Consider the following 15,569-nt stretch of genomic DNA (forward strand, 5'->3'; position numbering starts at 1 on the left):
GTCCCCTGTAGATTTGGTGGGTATTGGACATTGGGAAGGTCAGTTTGTAACCCCTCAAAGTAGCTTCCAACAGGCAGTCCTGTTTTTGCCACTGTGAAGAGAAAATGACAACAAAGGGGGGACCCATGCATCATGCCTTTCCCAGGGTGCAATCTCTCTGAAACTTGGGGGGGGGGTCTTCGGAGGACAGTGAGGACTATGTCCCTTGCAAATTTGGTGGCTATTGGACATTGGGAAGGTCAGTTTGTGGGGTGTTTAAAGGGCCCTGCCCCTTGCACGTGGCAGGAAAGTGCCCTTTAAACTATTAGCTGGCCGGCGGCAGGGGGAGAATCCCCCATGCCACCTGCCAGCTGATAGTTTAAAGGGATCTTTAAAGGGCCACGAACAATGAACAACAAACATGTTTGTGAACAGGGTCATGTTCGTTACTGTTTGCTGTTCATCGTTCGTGGATGGCAATGAACAACGAACAGCTTGTTCGGGGTTTTTCCCCCCCATTCATGCCCATCTCTAGTCACTACCAGATTTTTCGAAGAAGTGATGCCATGCTATCTATCTTACAGCATTTTTTTTGTTTTGCCAGCAGGTTGTCTCCTGCCATAGCAGGAGGCTTGGCAAAACATGAGGAATAATATGCTTCTCTTTTTGTTTTAGTTTCACTCTTCTTGTGTATGCTAGACTCTTCTCATAAACATGGGACACAGAAATTTATAAATGGACAGCTGAGACTGAATTAAAATGCTGAGAGAAATCTTCGTGAGTGAGTACTACTGCAACTATACAGGTGATGGGTTGTGCCTTTGAATGCTCAGCCATGGCAAAACTGGCTGTACACAGAAAGCTAGCACTTAATGGACAGAGCTAGACTAGAGCCCCTTTTCTTGCTCACTTACCACATACATGGAGGTCTTGAGTTGGAGAAGTATTAAAATTTCCAAAATCTCAGCATCTTCCACTTGCATTCTGAAGTCGTACAATTCTTTTAAGAAATTGGCAATGCAACGTTGGTTGCTACTTTTAGGATTGATTTATGATTTTTATTGCCAGTATTGCACTGGGGAAACACTAGGTATGTGTTTACCTAGGTGTAAGTAAATGACTGCCCACATACCAAGAGTTTATGAATGGAGAAGTGGAACAATATTAAGGAGTGAAGTTATATCAAATGAAAATGTTGAAACTGATAGTGCACGAGCAAACCTTGGCAATTGGTTACAACTTGCAGCAACTGGAATCAAGAAAAACAACAACTTTACCCTCGCTATCGCAGCATTCTAATATTGAAGGATCTTCACGAATGACAGCAGTCAAGGTGTTAACATCCCCGTTGGCCGCTGCTTGGTATACCAGAGTCAGGTCAGTTTCCTCAGCTGAATCACCTGGGCAGATAGTTACGTAAAAGTAAAGGATAGGGTATGTGGGTGTAGGGAGGGCGAATCATATAAAAGGTTAACTCAGGACACTACTTTTCCCTGTAAATAAAGGATGGACACGTAACATGATGACTGGAAAGAGAGAGTTTTGGTGGGCAGCCATGTTGGTCTGTAGTAGAAGAGCAAGACTTAGGTCCAGTCAGGTCTTTTTTTCAGCTGGAACACAGTGGGATGGGGTTCCAGCACCTCTTGAAAATGGTCACATGGCTGGTGGCCCCGCCCCCTGATCTCCAGACAGAGGGGAGTTTAGATTGCCCTCTGTGCTGCAGCGCAGAGGATAATCTAAACTCCCCTCTGGCTGGAGATTAGGGGGCGGGGCCATCAGCCATGTGACCATTTTCTCTGAGGACAACCCACTGAGTTCCACCACCTCTTTTCCCAGAAAAAAAGCCCTGGGTCCAGTAGCACCTTAGAGAACACCTAGATTTCCAGGGAGTGAGCTTTCAAGAGTCAAAGCTCCCTTCATCAGACACATGGTGTGGAAAAAGGTAAGAGTCTTTAAAGTCCAGTTGGAGGGTGGGAAAGGTATTGCAAATTAGATTGTCAGGAAGCTAGCTATAATACTTGTTGTCATTAGCTTGACAGATCATGGGTGCAACGTGTGTAAAATTAGCATCTGTAATGCGAGAAAAATACTGTTTCTTGATTCAACCCTGGGGGATCCATTGTTCAAAATATGCAAATAAACTCAATTTCAGCAATCTTGCATTGTAATTTTCCTTTGAAATTTCTCTGCTTGAGAACTGGTACTCTGAGGTCAGTGATGGAGTGGCCTGGTAGATTAAAATGTTTTCCCACAGGTTTTGGAATGTTGTGATTGTTGAGATCAGATTTATATCCATTTCTTCTTTTGCGAAGAGACTGAGCTGTTTGTCCAATACAGAGAACTGAAGGGCATTGCTGACACTTAATGGCATATATAATGTTGGAAGATGAACAAGTGAATGAGCCTGAGATGGTATAGCAGGTGTTGTTGTTAGTTTCAGAGACGGTGTTGTTGGAGCAGATATGTGGGCAGGGCTGGCATCTCGGTTTATTGCAGGCCCTGATCCCAGAGTTCGTGTCCATGTTGGGATGTGCGTTGTTGTGAGTGAGGAGTTGTTTAAGGTTGGAGTGTGTGTGAGAGAGATGGTCTGCTTGCTCTCTTCCCAATAGCTGCCCAGGTGCTAGGATGAGAGTGCAGAGGCTGTGGAGAAAGGTGCATAATAGAGAGGAGGGTCCCTTTACTTCACTCCCTGGCACAAGGCCTGAAGCTCAAGGACGCTCACAGCTTACTTGCTCCCTGTTTCCTCTGGGGGCAGTTGTTTCAAGGTGAGAATGACCTTGCCTGCTTTTCTGGAACATGTTGTGGGTGCCATGTTGGGGAACAGTGCTTAGGAGGGTCTCAGGTGGTACATAAAAAACCCACATGTGATTCTGAACCACTGATCTGAGTATCACTGATATAACTGAGGGGAAAATAGCACCACTTTTTGTAGTGAATGTCTATCTGATTTATAAGTATCTGTTGCCTAGTATGGGGTCATATTTTATGATTAACATAACATAAATATCATTAAAATAATGCTTTGGCTGCAAATAGAAAACTGTAATTATTTAAAATCTCCTTCTCTTCCCTGAAGTAGAATGAAGAACTGTGTCAAGAATGCAGCAGTCAGGCAGTAAACAGGAATGAATGAATTAAGCTAAGAAATAGAAAGAAGGAAAGGAGCAACGTTTAAAGGCGCAGTGACCCTGGAAAGTCTCAGTGGCATTTTGCCACTCCAGTCCACAACTAAAGCGGGTTGGCACCATAATTACACTGTAAGTTTTAAACAAATTGTCATAAACCAGATCTGGAAAAGATGGGGAAACAACACAGAAAGCATTGTAATACAGCAGTCTGGCAACGTCATGATGTCCATTCCAGAGTAAATGGCTAATGTGGAAACAACCTTGCTTAAAAAGTCCAGAGTGGTACAAGGTTATTCCTGCTAAGAACTGGCTTCAAAGCATGTGCTCTGGTAAAGGGTATTGTCTGAACCACTTTGGAACTGGACTTCATAAACAGAGACCTCCTTAAGATCAGGTTCCCGACTCAAGTGACCCCCCCTCCCTTTTGGCTTTCTTAAGAATTTCTTATTTCCTAGGATGTTTGATGGTCATAGTAAATTAGTCCTTTACAGTGCAATCCTAAGAACACTTTCCTGGGAATAAACCTCATTGGAAAGACCTGAGTAGGATTTTGATTAGACCTGCTTGGGATTGCTCTCTTAGTTTAATAAATCTAAATCAGGGGTCCCCAATGTGGTGCCTGTAGGCACTGTGGCACCTGCTTACACCTTTCCTGCTGCTTGCCAAGTGTTTTGAAGAAGTGAGTAGAGTCAGATGGGGCATTTAACCAGCAGGGCTTCTCATTGACCACTGAAGATCTAATTGGCTATGCAGATTTTAAAAAATGTCACTTTGGCCACCACAATTCAAAGATTTTCACTGCTTGGGATCCCTGATCTAAACTCAGAGGAGTTAGCCGTGTTAGTCTGTAGTAGCAAAATAGTAAAGAGTCCAGTAGCACCTTTAAGACTAACCAACTTTACTGTAGTATGAGTTTTCGAGAACCACAGCTCTCTTCATCATGCATATGACGAAGAGAGTTGTGGTTCTCGAAAGCTTATGCTACAGTAAAGTTGGTTAGTCTTAAAGGTGCTACTGGACTCTTTACTGATCTAAACTGTTTTCTACGACTGTATGAGTTTATTCTCTCCCTGAACTGCTTCATTGATTTTAATAGAAGTGACACTATAAGGAATCTCAAAAAGTGAGGGTAATCATCTGGATTTGGTCCTGCTGTGATTTAAGGCAGTGAAAATCACCCAAATATCGCGTGCTTAGTTCTTGTGGCCCCTTCTTACATGCCCAGGGTAAGGCTGATCACAACCTTGGGGTCAGGTAGCAATTTTCCCCAGGCCAATTTAGCTAGGGATCCTGACAACGTTTTGCCATCTTCTGAGCATGGAGTCAGGGTCACTGTGTGTGTTGGGAGGGGGGCGGTATTTGTGAATTTTCTGCATTGTGTAGGGGGTTGGACTAGATGACCCTAGAGATCCCTTCCAACCCTATGATTCTATGATTCTATGAATAACTGCATAAGAGAAAACCACGATATGCCTTCAGTGATTTTGTGACATTAGGAACATGTAGTCCAATCTCTTCCCTCCTCTCTCACTAGTTTGCATGATTGCAGTCCCTAGGTCCAACTGTCAAGCAGCTAGATATATTTCTTGCTGGTAAATCGAAAGGTTGCTTGGCAACTGATTATCCTTCACTTCAAATGAAACTATTCATATGTGCTGTGGCCTTTGGTCAGCACACAAGGAATCACATGTCCTGTACCACTGATATTTAGAGTGGGATATAACAGCAGCAACCACATAATAATATCAGTATACTGACTGAGATGCCAAAAATAAATAAACAGAAACAAACAACTGGGCTACTGTTCTGCTCCTGGCCAGTATTCTTAGGGGTCACCTAGTACAATGGGTGTGGTCTGCCGCCCTACTATTTGGATCTTCTGGAGGACCTGCTGTTGGGATCTCTCTTGCTCATTCCCTGTTGACCTTGGGGGCTCGGGTACTGCCATGCAGAGTAGGTCTGTATATTAATGGTTAGGAATGAATGAGACCAGCAAGACATGTACAGCTATTGTTCATACATACAACAGAGGATAGTGCAGGGCATTTTCCATTCCTTTTGTCAAGCAGAAAAATCCCCAAATGCTGCTTCTCTAGGCCATGTTTCCATACATAGTGCTCACATCTTATTAGCCAGCATTGATAGTAGTTAGAGTATTGGACTAGGATCTGGCTGGGAGACCCAGGTTGGGATCCCCACTCTGCCCTGAAAACTTGCTAGGTGATCTTGGGCCAGTCCCATACGCTCAGCCTAACCTCCCTCACAGGATTGTTGTTAGGTTATAATGGAAGAGAGGAGAATGATGTTATAATGATCTAGACTTTTAGATCCCTATTGGATCTAACTAAATGGATTGCTAAATGAATGAATGTATGAATGAATGAATAAGCGTGCATATAGTTAACTTGCAGTTAACCAAAAGGACCAGAGCATCTTCTTTGCTGGCACTTTCAAGTCATTCATGATGGAATTAACTACCCATACTATATACATTTGTCTTCCATTCTCACTGTGATATTTCCTTCGCTCTGTAAAATTCCACAATGCTGAATCCATCATGGAATTCATTATGAGTCAGAATTACTGATGCCCGGGGCCTTTTGCTTCCACCTGCACGTGATTCTCCTTTCATTTACTCTTACATCCTGCTCACGTACCACAGTTATGACCAATGCAAGAGTCTCAAATAGAAACTGAGGTCCTGCAGAAATCTAATCACAAAGAACGATGTGTAACTCATATATTCCCAGATCCTTTCAAAATGGCACAGCAGAGGTGGTGAGAAATGGGATTGTTTCAAAATCTTCAAAACTGTAGTATTAAGAAGTGTGCGCGGGGAGAAGCCAAATGCTTTCCAAGCTGCATCCAGCCCAAGGCTTTAGATAGGCAGATGCGCTACCTGGCTGCAGACAAAGGAGTGCCAGTTAAAACTTTCTGCTAAAAGCTGACCCTTCCAGGGGAGATTTAGATATGCCAGAGAAGATTCTTCCTTTAGTCTTCAGGACCTGCCCCTTTGACTTGCTTAATGGGGTGGAGGAACAGATAAAATCCCCTGGCATGGAAAGTAAATTCTCTTTGGCAGATTTCATCTGGAGGCTGAGGGGGCACACCCGACCTCCTTGCAGGTGGCTGCCATTAGCTATGTGGGGGCTGGACCTGAACCATAGCTTAAAAGTGTGAGCACTTCTTAGGTGCAGAGGAATTGAGCTTTTACGCCTTTATTTTGGGATCCCTTGCTCAAAATGTTGCTGTGCTTGAAAGTATGACTATGAACATTTTCTTTCTTTTCTAAATAAATGCTTTTTAATTCTTAAATCCTCGTAGATGTCCTCCCCACCACGAAAACTTCCACTGCTTGAACATACTATTTTAAAATGGGCAGCAGGAGGAGGGGGTGGTCTGTTGGCAAATTGGTAATTCCTCTTTGGTGTGCCGCAAGCAGGCCCTGCAGTAACCAGGGCCTGGGTAGCAGGAGACTCAGGCACATGGCATAGCCTGGAATGGGAAGCCTACACAGGGACATGGGAAGACTTGGCTGTCCCTGCACGCAATTTCTGCAAAGGTCAAGTGGTAGCAGTAGGTACAGGAGAAGAGGAGCAAAAAGCCTCTTCTAGGGTTGCCACGTCCCTGGGAGGGCCAACCAGGGGATGGGGGGGGCAAGGACGAGTCACGTGTGGGGAATGTACCTTGTGTGCATGCAAAGCATGTGCATCCTCGATGTGTGATCCCCTGAGACAATTCTGAATTATGCTCTTATGCATGCACAATAGGTAGGGTTGTCAGATTTCTGTCCCCTCCTGGAAGTGATGTCATTATGCTGGCCAAGGGAGCACTCCTGCCCTCCATGTGGGGTTGATTCAGCCTGTTTGGGGTCAAAATTGGCCCCAAATGCAGCACATGACTGTTCCTACAGCTGGCGTGACGACATCACTTCCAGGAGTGACATCATCGCACCACTTGGGAGTGTGTACACTGCGTGTGCTCCTGAAGTGCCTACTGGTAGTGGGCAATCTCCGGGGGCTTGCCATCTCCCACCAATCACAGGCAGATCAGCAGGCAAGGGTCCAAACCCCTGGGAATTTGTCCCTTTCCGGTGGGCATCTGGGAACCCTAATGATAGGGTTGCTAACTTCCATGTGGGGCCTGGAGCTCTCGTGGAATTAGAACTCATTTCCAGACTACAGAGTTCAGTTGCCCTGGAGAAAATGGCTGCTTTGGAGAGTAGTCTGTGTGGCATTACATCCCACTGAGGTCCATCCCGCCCCAAACCTCCCCTTTCCCAGGCTCCAGACTCCCCTTTCCCAAACCTCCAGGAATTTCCCAACCTGGAGTGGTCAACCCTAGCCCCATCTAGGGTTGCCAGGTCCCTATACCCTCCCACCGGTAGAGGGGAAGGACTTGGCGCTTACCTTGTGCATGCAGCGAGGTTCTCTTTGCGTGTGCATGCTCCAGCTCCGGTGCAATGATGTCACCCCTGGAAGTGACATCATTGCACCAGCTGCAGGAGCGCTCCCATGTTCCATGCAGGGCTGGGGCCCAAATCAGCCCTAAATGAAGCGCAGGAACGCTCCCACAGCCGGTGTGACAACATCACTTCTGGGGGTGACATTGTCATGCTCCTTGGGAGTGTGTGCACAGCCTGCATTCCTGGGTGGGCAACTTCTGGGAGCTTGCCATCTGCCAACCACTGGTGGGTTAGCAGGCAAGGTGGCCCAGGAGCTGGCCCACCACTGGCAGGCACCTGGGAACCCTAACCCACCTGGAAGCTGGCAACCCTCCCTGCAGGCAATGGCAGCTTTGGAGGGCAGGCTATATGATATTATGTCCCTGCCCATTTCCTTCTGCTTCTCTGCCCTCCCCAGGCACAGCCCCCAAATCTCCAGGAATTTCTCAAGTCAGAGATGGCCACTCTAATGCACAATCCTCAGTCATGTCTACAACAGGCATCTCCACAAGTGAGAACGAAACACAACATGATTTTGCACTGACTTGGAAAGGCTTTGTGGTTAGAAGAGTTAAAAGTGCACTTCTCGGTCCCTGCATTTGCAAGAGATCACAGGTCTGGGAGTCTCCCTTTTTATTATATGGAGAGTTCACAACACAGAGCTCTGGCTCTCTATTCAGAGAATAGGAATAGAATAGAACAAATAGTAAGATGCTTTTGATATACTAAAGAGAATGAGCAAGACTTTTTGTGCATTGGGTACTTCGATTTAGGCCTGACTCTGCTTTCTTACCAGCTTCTGTACCTTGTAGATGCAATCTGCCAACAGCTTATTTTGTGGCCCTGCCAAGTGGGTGCAAAGAATTTTGTTGCAAGAACAATGGCTGATGTGGTTGCTCCTGCTTTGGTGGGTCTGAAAGTCTTATGAAAAGTTACAGAAATCTGAAAAATGAGCATTTAGAACAGAAAACCACAAACAAACAGGCAAACAAGTCCATCGTTCTGAAATGTAAATACGATCGTCTCTATACTGAGCATGTAATTTTATTTCCATAGCAACTTTTCCAGTTGAAAATGCACCTTTGCTTTAAGAATTGGTTTGTTTGATGGGTATTTTAATTTTTCAATACTCCTTCAGTCCACGTAAGGATTTCTTTAAAGAAAAGAAAATCTCCTGCCCCAGAACATCCAAATATGCATGCTATGTAATTCAAGAATCAGTTATTTCATCAGTCAACACAGTTCCTCCCCCATCCCGTTTTTTGTACAAAGGAAACAGGTATACAAGCTGTTGTAGTTAGAACCTCCCATCAGAGAGAAAAATGTTGAATACAGCCAGTTCTTCCAAAACAACTTTATACTTTCTGTTAACCACGTACTGTAATATATAAATGGCTGCCCTTAAAGCAGATGGGAGAGGAGTTGCCTTTTTAAAAAACCCAACATGTGCAGGTAGCTAAATCTGAGATGAATTCATGCTTTCTGAGACCTCCCATGAACATGAAACATTTTGCACGCTGTTCTTGAGAATGCAGCCGCAACCGGCATGCTTCTTCTTGAATGGATTTCAGTATTAACAGTGAGCAACTTACCTTTCTGTTGATCAAACACCGATGAAGTGCTAAAATCCATTGCCGTCTATTGCATCTTCTCTACGCAGTCCAGGAAAATAACATTGCTGCAATCACCAGAGCAACAGCCCATAGATTACACTAGTAAATGAGGCATGCAATTAATTGATGTTGCTAGTCTTCTGGTCTGAATTTAAATTCACGGCTGCTGGTTATTGTCCAGGCAAATATATTGCCAGTCATGCAACAGGAATGGCATCTTCCATTTGTTTAAAGATCTGTCCGGAAACAATTCTTGGAAATGGCCTCATGTATCTCTGTTTCAGGGGAAATATCAACCGCCTTTGGTTGTCTGAGAAGGACGCTGCTGATCATGCAGCGTCAGCTACAAGGCTGGTGTGCTTAAAATTGCAGTCTCCTCAGATGAATGAGAATCCAGGATCCAGACAGAGCATGTGCAAAGCTTCCAATGCAGTTGGGATACGGATGTGCTCACTATACAGACAAAACAACATATGCTGTGGTGACAGAAGAGATTCTCTCTTAGTACCGTATTGCAACTTGCAAGTGTACACTCTGAGGCTTGTTAACATATACAATTGTACAGCATTTAATAGACTGTTATATTCCATACTAGACTGAAATTCCATAAAGGAACCATTTTCAAGCTCTGAGGTTGTTACAACTCAAATACCTTATCCTCCATAGATTTAATGTATCTGAAAGGCACATACACTACACTGTTTATGATTATAAAATGTATATTTGGAATGATGTTTCTGGAGGGTTTATTTTTTTAAAAAGCACTGAACTTGCTAAATTAGTGTTGGAATATAGCAAAGTCTAGAAGAAAGCAATAAGATCCTGCAGAGGGCAGCAAGATAGGACTGTTGGGGAAGTACTTTTTTTTTAAAGGAGCTTTTCCTCTTGTCTATCTGCAGAACGCTAAACTTAGGTCGTCCTAGATCTCTCCACTCTTCATTCTCTCTCAAACTAGCTAGGCAGCTAGACTTATCTCTCCACTTTCCAATTCCGTTTTGTCAGTTCTAATAATAAAGCTTTTGTTATATTTTAGTCTGTTTGATGTCCTGACAACAATTGGCACATCCAATGCTGCAAGACCCATGTAGAGAGGGTGACTTCTGCTAGTGCAAATTAAGGGCAACGGTCATTGGTGAGCTGTGACAGGTAAGGGACAGGTTGTGCGAAGACAACAACTGTAGCATCAGTTTCCCTTTGCTTTGTTCTCTTTCTTGGAGGGAATTCCATCACTTATGGGTTGACATTATGATCTATGTTTTCCTAAAAGCAATTGAATAAAAATGGGAAGCATGCTGATTATTGGGAAATGTCCTTTTTAATACATTTTGTTAGGCTACATGTGTACCGCTGTCTGACGCTCACATAATAGCTTTTAAAATGGATTAGAAACATTTATGGAAGAAAAATCTGTTATGGCTCTATATCATGGTAGCTACAGGCCATATTTTGGCAATGCACCTTAGAAATATGCCATAAACTCTCCCTAAATTCTCAAGTTTCATTTAAAATTTCTCTGGCCCTTTTTATTGTGGAAATATAAGGGGGAAACATGCAGCTTTTTTCCAGATTGCCTGCGAAAGAGGAGCTGCATAGATTACTGGAGATGAATCCCAAGCAAATTCATTTTCATCTGCTCTGTTCCATAATATTTTCTTCCTAGGTTCTTTGTTTCATTCTTGTTTGAGTCTCTTCTCTTCAGTGTCTGCAATAACATGTGAGAACACTGGGCAGAAAATTGTAACGAGTTTTTTTTATTGTTTTGAGGTTTCTTCCTCTTTTTTGCAATGCAATGGGAAATTTGCCTCTTCTTGAGTAGGTAGGATCATGGGAGGGGGAGGAGCAAAAAAAGCAAATGTCTTGTTTCATTCAGCCTGATATCTAATTGCAAGCCACATTGTTGCAACCTGCCTATCTGAAAGAATATATCCTTCTGAGCATGTGCAGAATGCAGAATATGCATCGATGGATAACATCATCGTCAGTTAATATATACAATTCTCAATGTGGCAAAATCTGTGCATAATTTAATCCAAACATTGGAGTCATGAATAGATGATGCAGCTTTTTCTACAAACCTGAGAAAAGCCCCAGGTTTGCAGATAAATTTGAAATCTTAAAAAAAAAAATACAATGGAAGGGGGGGGGGTTAACCATCCCAAATAATAGAACCAGCATCTGTCACTTTACGAAATTAATGCCCTCTATGGCTTTTGCTAAACAACTACAATAATTGCTAGTTGAACCCTTGACTTCTATCAGGAAAAGCCGTGGGGTGGGGGTGGGGGGTGCATGAGTAGCAGGGCCTTTTTCAGGGTTGTTTTAGCCTTTGAGGGAAGACTCGTGAGGGCCAGGCCTGAAAGCAACCACTGGGTGACTTGCTACCACTTGACTTGCCAGACTCACCCAGGCTGACTGCATATTACTGATCATCAGTAGCTACTTCATGAAAGCCAGTGCAGTGCAGTGGTTAGAATTTCAGATGAAGATCCGGTCACCCAGATTCAAATCTACAATCTGCCATGAACATGAGGGTGACACACAACTAAGGCTAAGCACACTCAGTTGCACACTTTTAGGCTAATCTACCTCAGAGGGTTAATGTGAGGATAAAATGGAGGGGAGGAGAATGCTGTAAGCTGCTTTGGGTCCCCATTGTGGAGTATAAAAAAGTAAACAAATAATAAATATAGCGTAAGATGCTATATTTGCATCTCAAGTTTGCAGAAAAATTTGTAAAGCCAGCCAGCCAGCAAGCAAACCAATAATTAGGGATTAAAACCTCCCAAATGATAGGAGGAGCAGGGCCGGCGCGCCCATGGAGGCCAGGTAGGCGGTGGCCTCGGGCGCGTGTGCACGGGAGGGGCGCTGGAGGGGGTGTTGGGGGTGGAGGCGCACGCAGCGAAGCTGGAGTGACTGGGCTGCCTTCAGCTACTGCTGCCGCCGCCGCCGCCGCCACACACGCCAGCCGGGCACAGCCTCTGTGCGCCGCTCAAGCAGCGGCTCGCGGCTTCTGCGCCCAGCTGGGGCGTGCGGCGGCGGCGGCACGGAGCTGGCTGGATGGCTGCAGCAGCAGCTGTAGCCAGCCCACGCCAGCTCCGCTGCGCGCTCCTCCACCCCAGCTGGGCGTAGAAACCGTGAGCTGCTGCTGGGGTGACGCACGGAGCAGCCTCCGCGCGCCTCCCCAGCCCCGGCTCGCAGCTTCTGCGCTCGGCTGGGGCATGTGGCGGCGGCGGCACGGGGCTGCCTGGCTGGCTGCAGCTACTGCTGCAGTCAGCCACCTCAGCTCCGCTGCGCACTCCTCCGCCCCGGCCGAGCGCAGAAGCCATGAGCTGCTGCTGGGGCGGCGCGCGGAGCAGCCTCCGCGCGCCGCTCCAGCAGCAGCCCGCAGCTTCGGTGGTCGGCGTGCCGCCCAGCCCCCCTGCGGCGCGTGATGACGTCTGCGATGACGTCATCACGCCGCGCAGAGGCGCAAGGCACGCTGCCGCAGGCGCCAAAACCTCTGGCGCCGGCCCTGAGGAGGAGCACCTGCAGCTTTAAGAAACAAATGCCATCAGTAGTTGTTGCTAGGCAACTTCAACAGTAGTGCCAGTCTTCAAGCCTTGGTTTCTGTCAGAAAAATGCAGAGTGGGCTGTTATGGCTTTTGAGGGAAGACTCATTATGGCCAAGCAGGGCCAGTGCTAGGGTTTCTGGCGCCTGAGGTGAGATACCTACTTGAGCCCCTTCCCCCATGTACGTGCACAAAGCGTGTGCGAACTCAGGCCCTGTGCAATGATGTCACTTATGCCATCATTGCACAGGATCATCCCCCTCACCTGAGGCGGGAGGCAGCAGAGAAGGGGCAGGGACATGGCCCACTTCCCCGCTCGCTACTGTGCCACCTGGGTGCCTCGCTCGCTGGGAGCTGAGTCGAGGCAGGCAGCAGTGGTGAAGGGGCGGAGATGTGAGTGGGGACGTGGTCCTCTTCTGGGTCAGGGGGGTCATCGGGCTGGCATGGTGCCTCCTTCAGAGTTCAGCGCTTAAGGCGGCTGCCGGCACCACCTCCATAGACTCGCCGGACCTGTGGCCAAGCCTGGCCACAACCATCAAATGATTATCTACCACATGATTTACACATCTCACTGAGGCACAGCTGCTTGATACTTTCCGCAGCAACTACCCCTTAAAGCCACTGTGGTGTAGTGTGATGTATCTGGGAGACCCATGTTCTAATCCTCACTCTCCCATGGTGCTTACTGGTTGACACTGGGCAAACTTACCTCACAGGGTTCTTTCTAGTGGGTAGCTGTGTTGGTCTGCAGCAGATGAGCAAGGTTCAAGTTCAGTAATATCTTAAAGACCAACAAGAGTTTCCAGGGTATAAGCGGTCAAGAGTCAAGCACCCTTTATCCAAGAGAGAAAGGTTTATTGTATTCAGCCATAGGCCATTACAAGTCACAAACAACAAACAAAACAGAAACACAAGCTTGAATAAAATTGATGTGACATGGTCAAAGCATTAAAATTTAAAACTAGATACAACCATCAAACCATTTCCGGTTGTCAAATTCATATAGGACAATAAAAGTATACACAGTTAAAACAGTAAAAACAGTAAAAATCCCCAATGTTCAACGTTAATGTTATCCCTTAAGCACAGCATTAGCCCGTATTTTTTTTGCAGCCAGGGCATATAAAGCCATTTTGTAGGATGTGTGAGCATCAGAGTCGGCTAATAAAACTGCAATCTTCTCAGGATCTGAGTGGGTACCAAGGTTGGACAGCATCTCAGAAAGAAATTTAGTCCTAGGTTGGGCATACAACGGGCAGTGAAGAATATAATGAGGTAAGTCCTCAATTGCGGATGTTCCACAGGGACAGAAGCACAGGTATTTTACTGTAGCGGCCTGCTAAAACTGTGATTGGCATTGTTTCGAAGTGTAAGGATGAGAAGGCTGCTCTAAGATTATAGTTTGCAATACTAACTAAGTAAGATGCTCTAGAATGATTGCACTTGAAGAGTTTAAACCAAGAGGCTGACTGACAGTTCAAGACTGCCTGTCTATCTATCAGGGCATCACCCTTATAGACCCAGTCTCGAAGATGTAAGTTATTTGCTGAGGGGTTGAGAAGATTGTCAGGGATGGAATATCTGTTTAATATATTACGAAAAAAACAGTGGCATACCGGGTCCTTAGATAGCATTTGATTAAATGACAAATATCTGAGTGTATCAGGTCCGGCTGCTTTGTTTTTTCCCCAGAATTTTAGTACCACGAGGTGCACCCGTGCCCTCAAAGAGGGCAGACCTGTTTCTGCTCTCATTAGGGCGACTGGCACTCCCTTGGGAAGAGCCAGAATTCAACGTGGAAACTGATTTTGGATTGTTTCAAGACTGGTAATAATATCCTCTTTCCATCCCCGCACCTCGGCGCCATACAAAAGGTGGGGAATAACCTTACTCTTAAATAATTTTAGAGCAGGATCTATAAGTACTCCACCCTTGGTAAAAAAAAAAAACCCTCAAAATAGATCCAACAATCCTTGTAGAAGCTTTAACTGTTGCAACATGTACACTCCAATTCAGATTTTCTCGGTATGTAATTCCTAGGAGTTTAAAGGAGTTACACTGATTAATTTGGTTGCCCAGTATATTCCAGCAAGAGATTAGTGCCCTTTTTCTGAAGACCATGTCTTTAGTTTTTCCAAAATTAATGTTAAGGGCCTCTTCCTTGCAGTATAATCCTAATTGCTGAAGCTGTCTTCTCATCCCAATTTTGGTAAGAGATACCAATGCCATATCATCAGCATATAATAGAATTGAGATTTTGTGTCTGCCAAGAGAGGGTGGAAAAAATTGCGGGCCAGATAACCTCTCAACAATGTTGTTTATATATAAGTTAAACAGTATTGGGGCCAACACACAGCCCTGCTTCACACCCTTAAGAATTGGGATTTTGTTAGTCATAGAACCTGACAAACCCACTCTGATTTGAGCCTAGATGTCTGAGTGCAACTCACGTAGCAAAAACAGCAGCCACTTATCGATGTTCAGTTCTGCCAGTTTTTGCCAGAGTCTACTCCTGTCAACAGAATCAAATGCGGTGGCCAAATCCACGAATGTCACATATAGAGATTTTCTGGGTCCACTTAAACCTGCATAAGCCAATTGATACAGAGTTTGGCAGTGATCGACCATACATAGATCTTTCCTAAAGCCTGCTTGGAATTATAAGCACATTTGCTTAGGGAAAATTGATTATAATAGAGCTCACTTCCAAGTAAACATGCATAGGAGTCACCTGTATGAAATCCAACCCTATGCGTGGCAAACACTGTCCCTAAGGTCAGTACTAGTGACAAGGAAGAAACACCTCCGAGACAGCAACAGGTCTGCAGATTCCATAGAACCTTCCTAAAACAGTTCT

The 15,569-nt window shown here is 45.4% G+C and overlaps 1 protein-coding gene across 1 annotated transcript in view; it reads right to left on the reverse strand.

The window, feature by feature from the left end:
• ANKRD55 (ankyrin repeat domain 55) overlaps positions 1-9,183 on the reverse strand; it is a 44,446-nt gene extending 35,263 nt beyond the window's left edge. The window contains exons 1-2 of the mRNA XM_054987530.1: positions 9,144-9,183; positions 1,257-1,379 (exon numbers count right to left, since the gene is read on the reverse strand). Of these exons, the coding sequence (XP_054843505.1) occupies positions 1,257-1,379; positions 9,144-9,183 (163 nt within the window). The remainder of the gene's footprint in view (positions 1-1,256; positions 1,380-9,143) is intronic.
• Between the last annotated feature and the right edge of the window lie 6,386 nt (positions 9,184-15,569).

Source organism: Eublepharis macularius, chromosome 8 (assembly GCF_028583425.1).
Source record: "Eublepharis macularius isolate TG4126 chromosome 8, MPM_Emac_v1.0, whole genome shotgun sequence".
NCBI classification, from domain to species: Eukaryota; Metazoa; Chordata; class Lepidosauria; order Squamata; family Eublepharidae; genus Eublepharis; species Eublepharis macularius.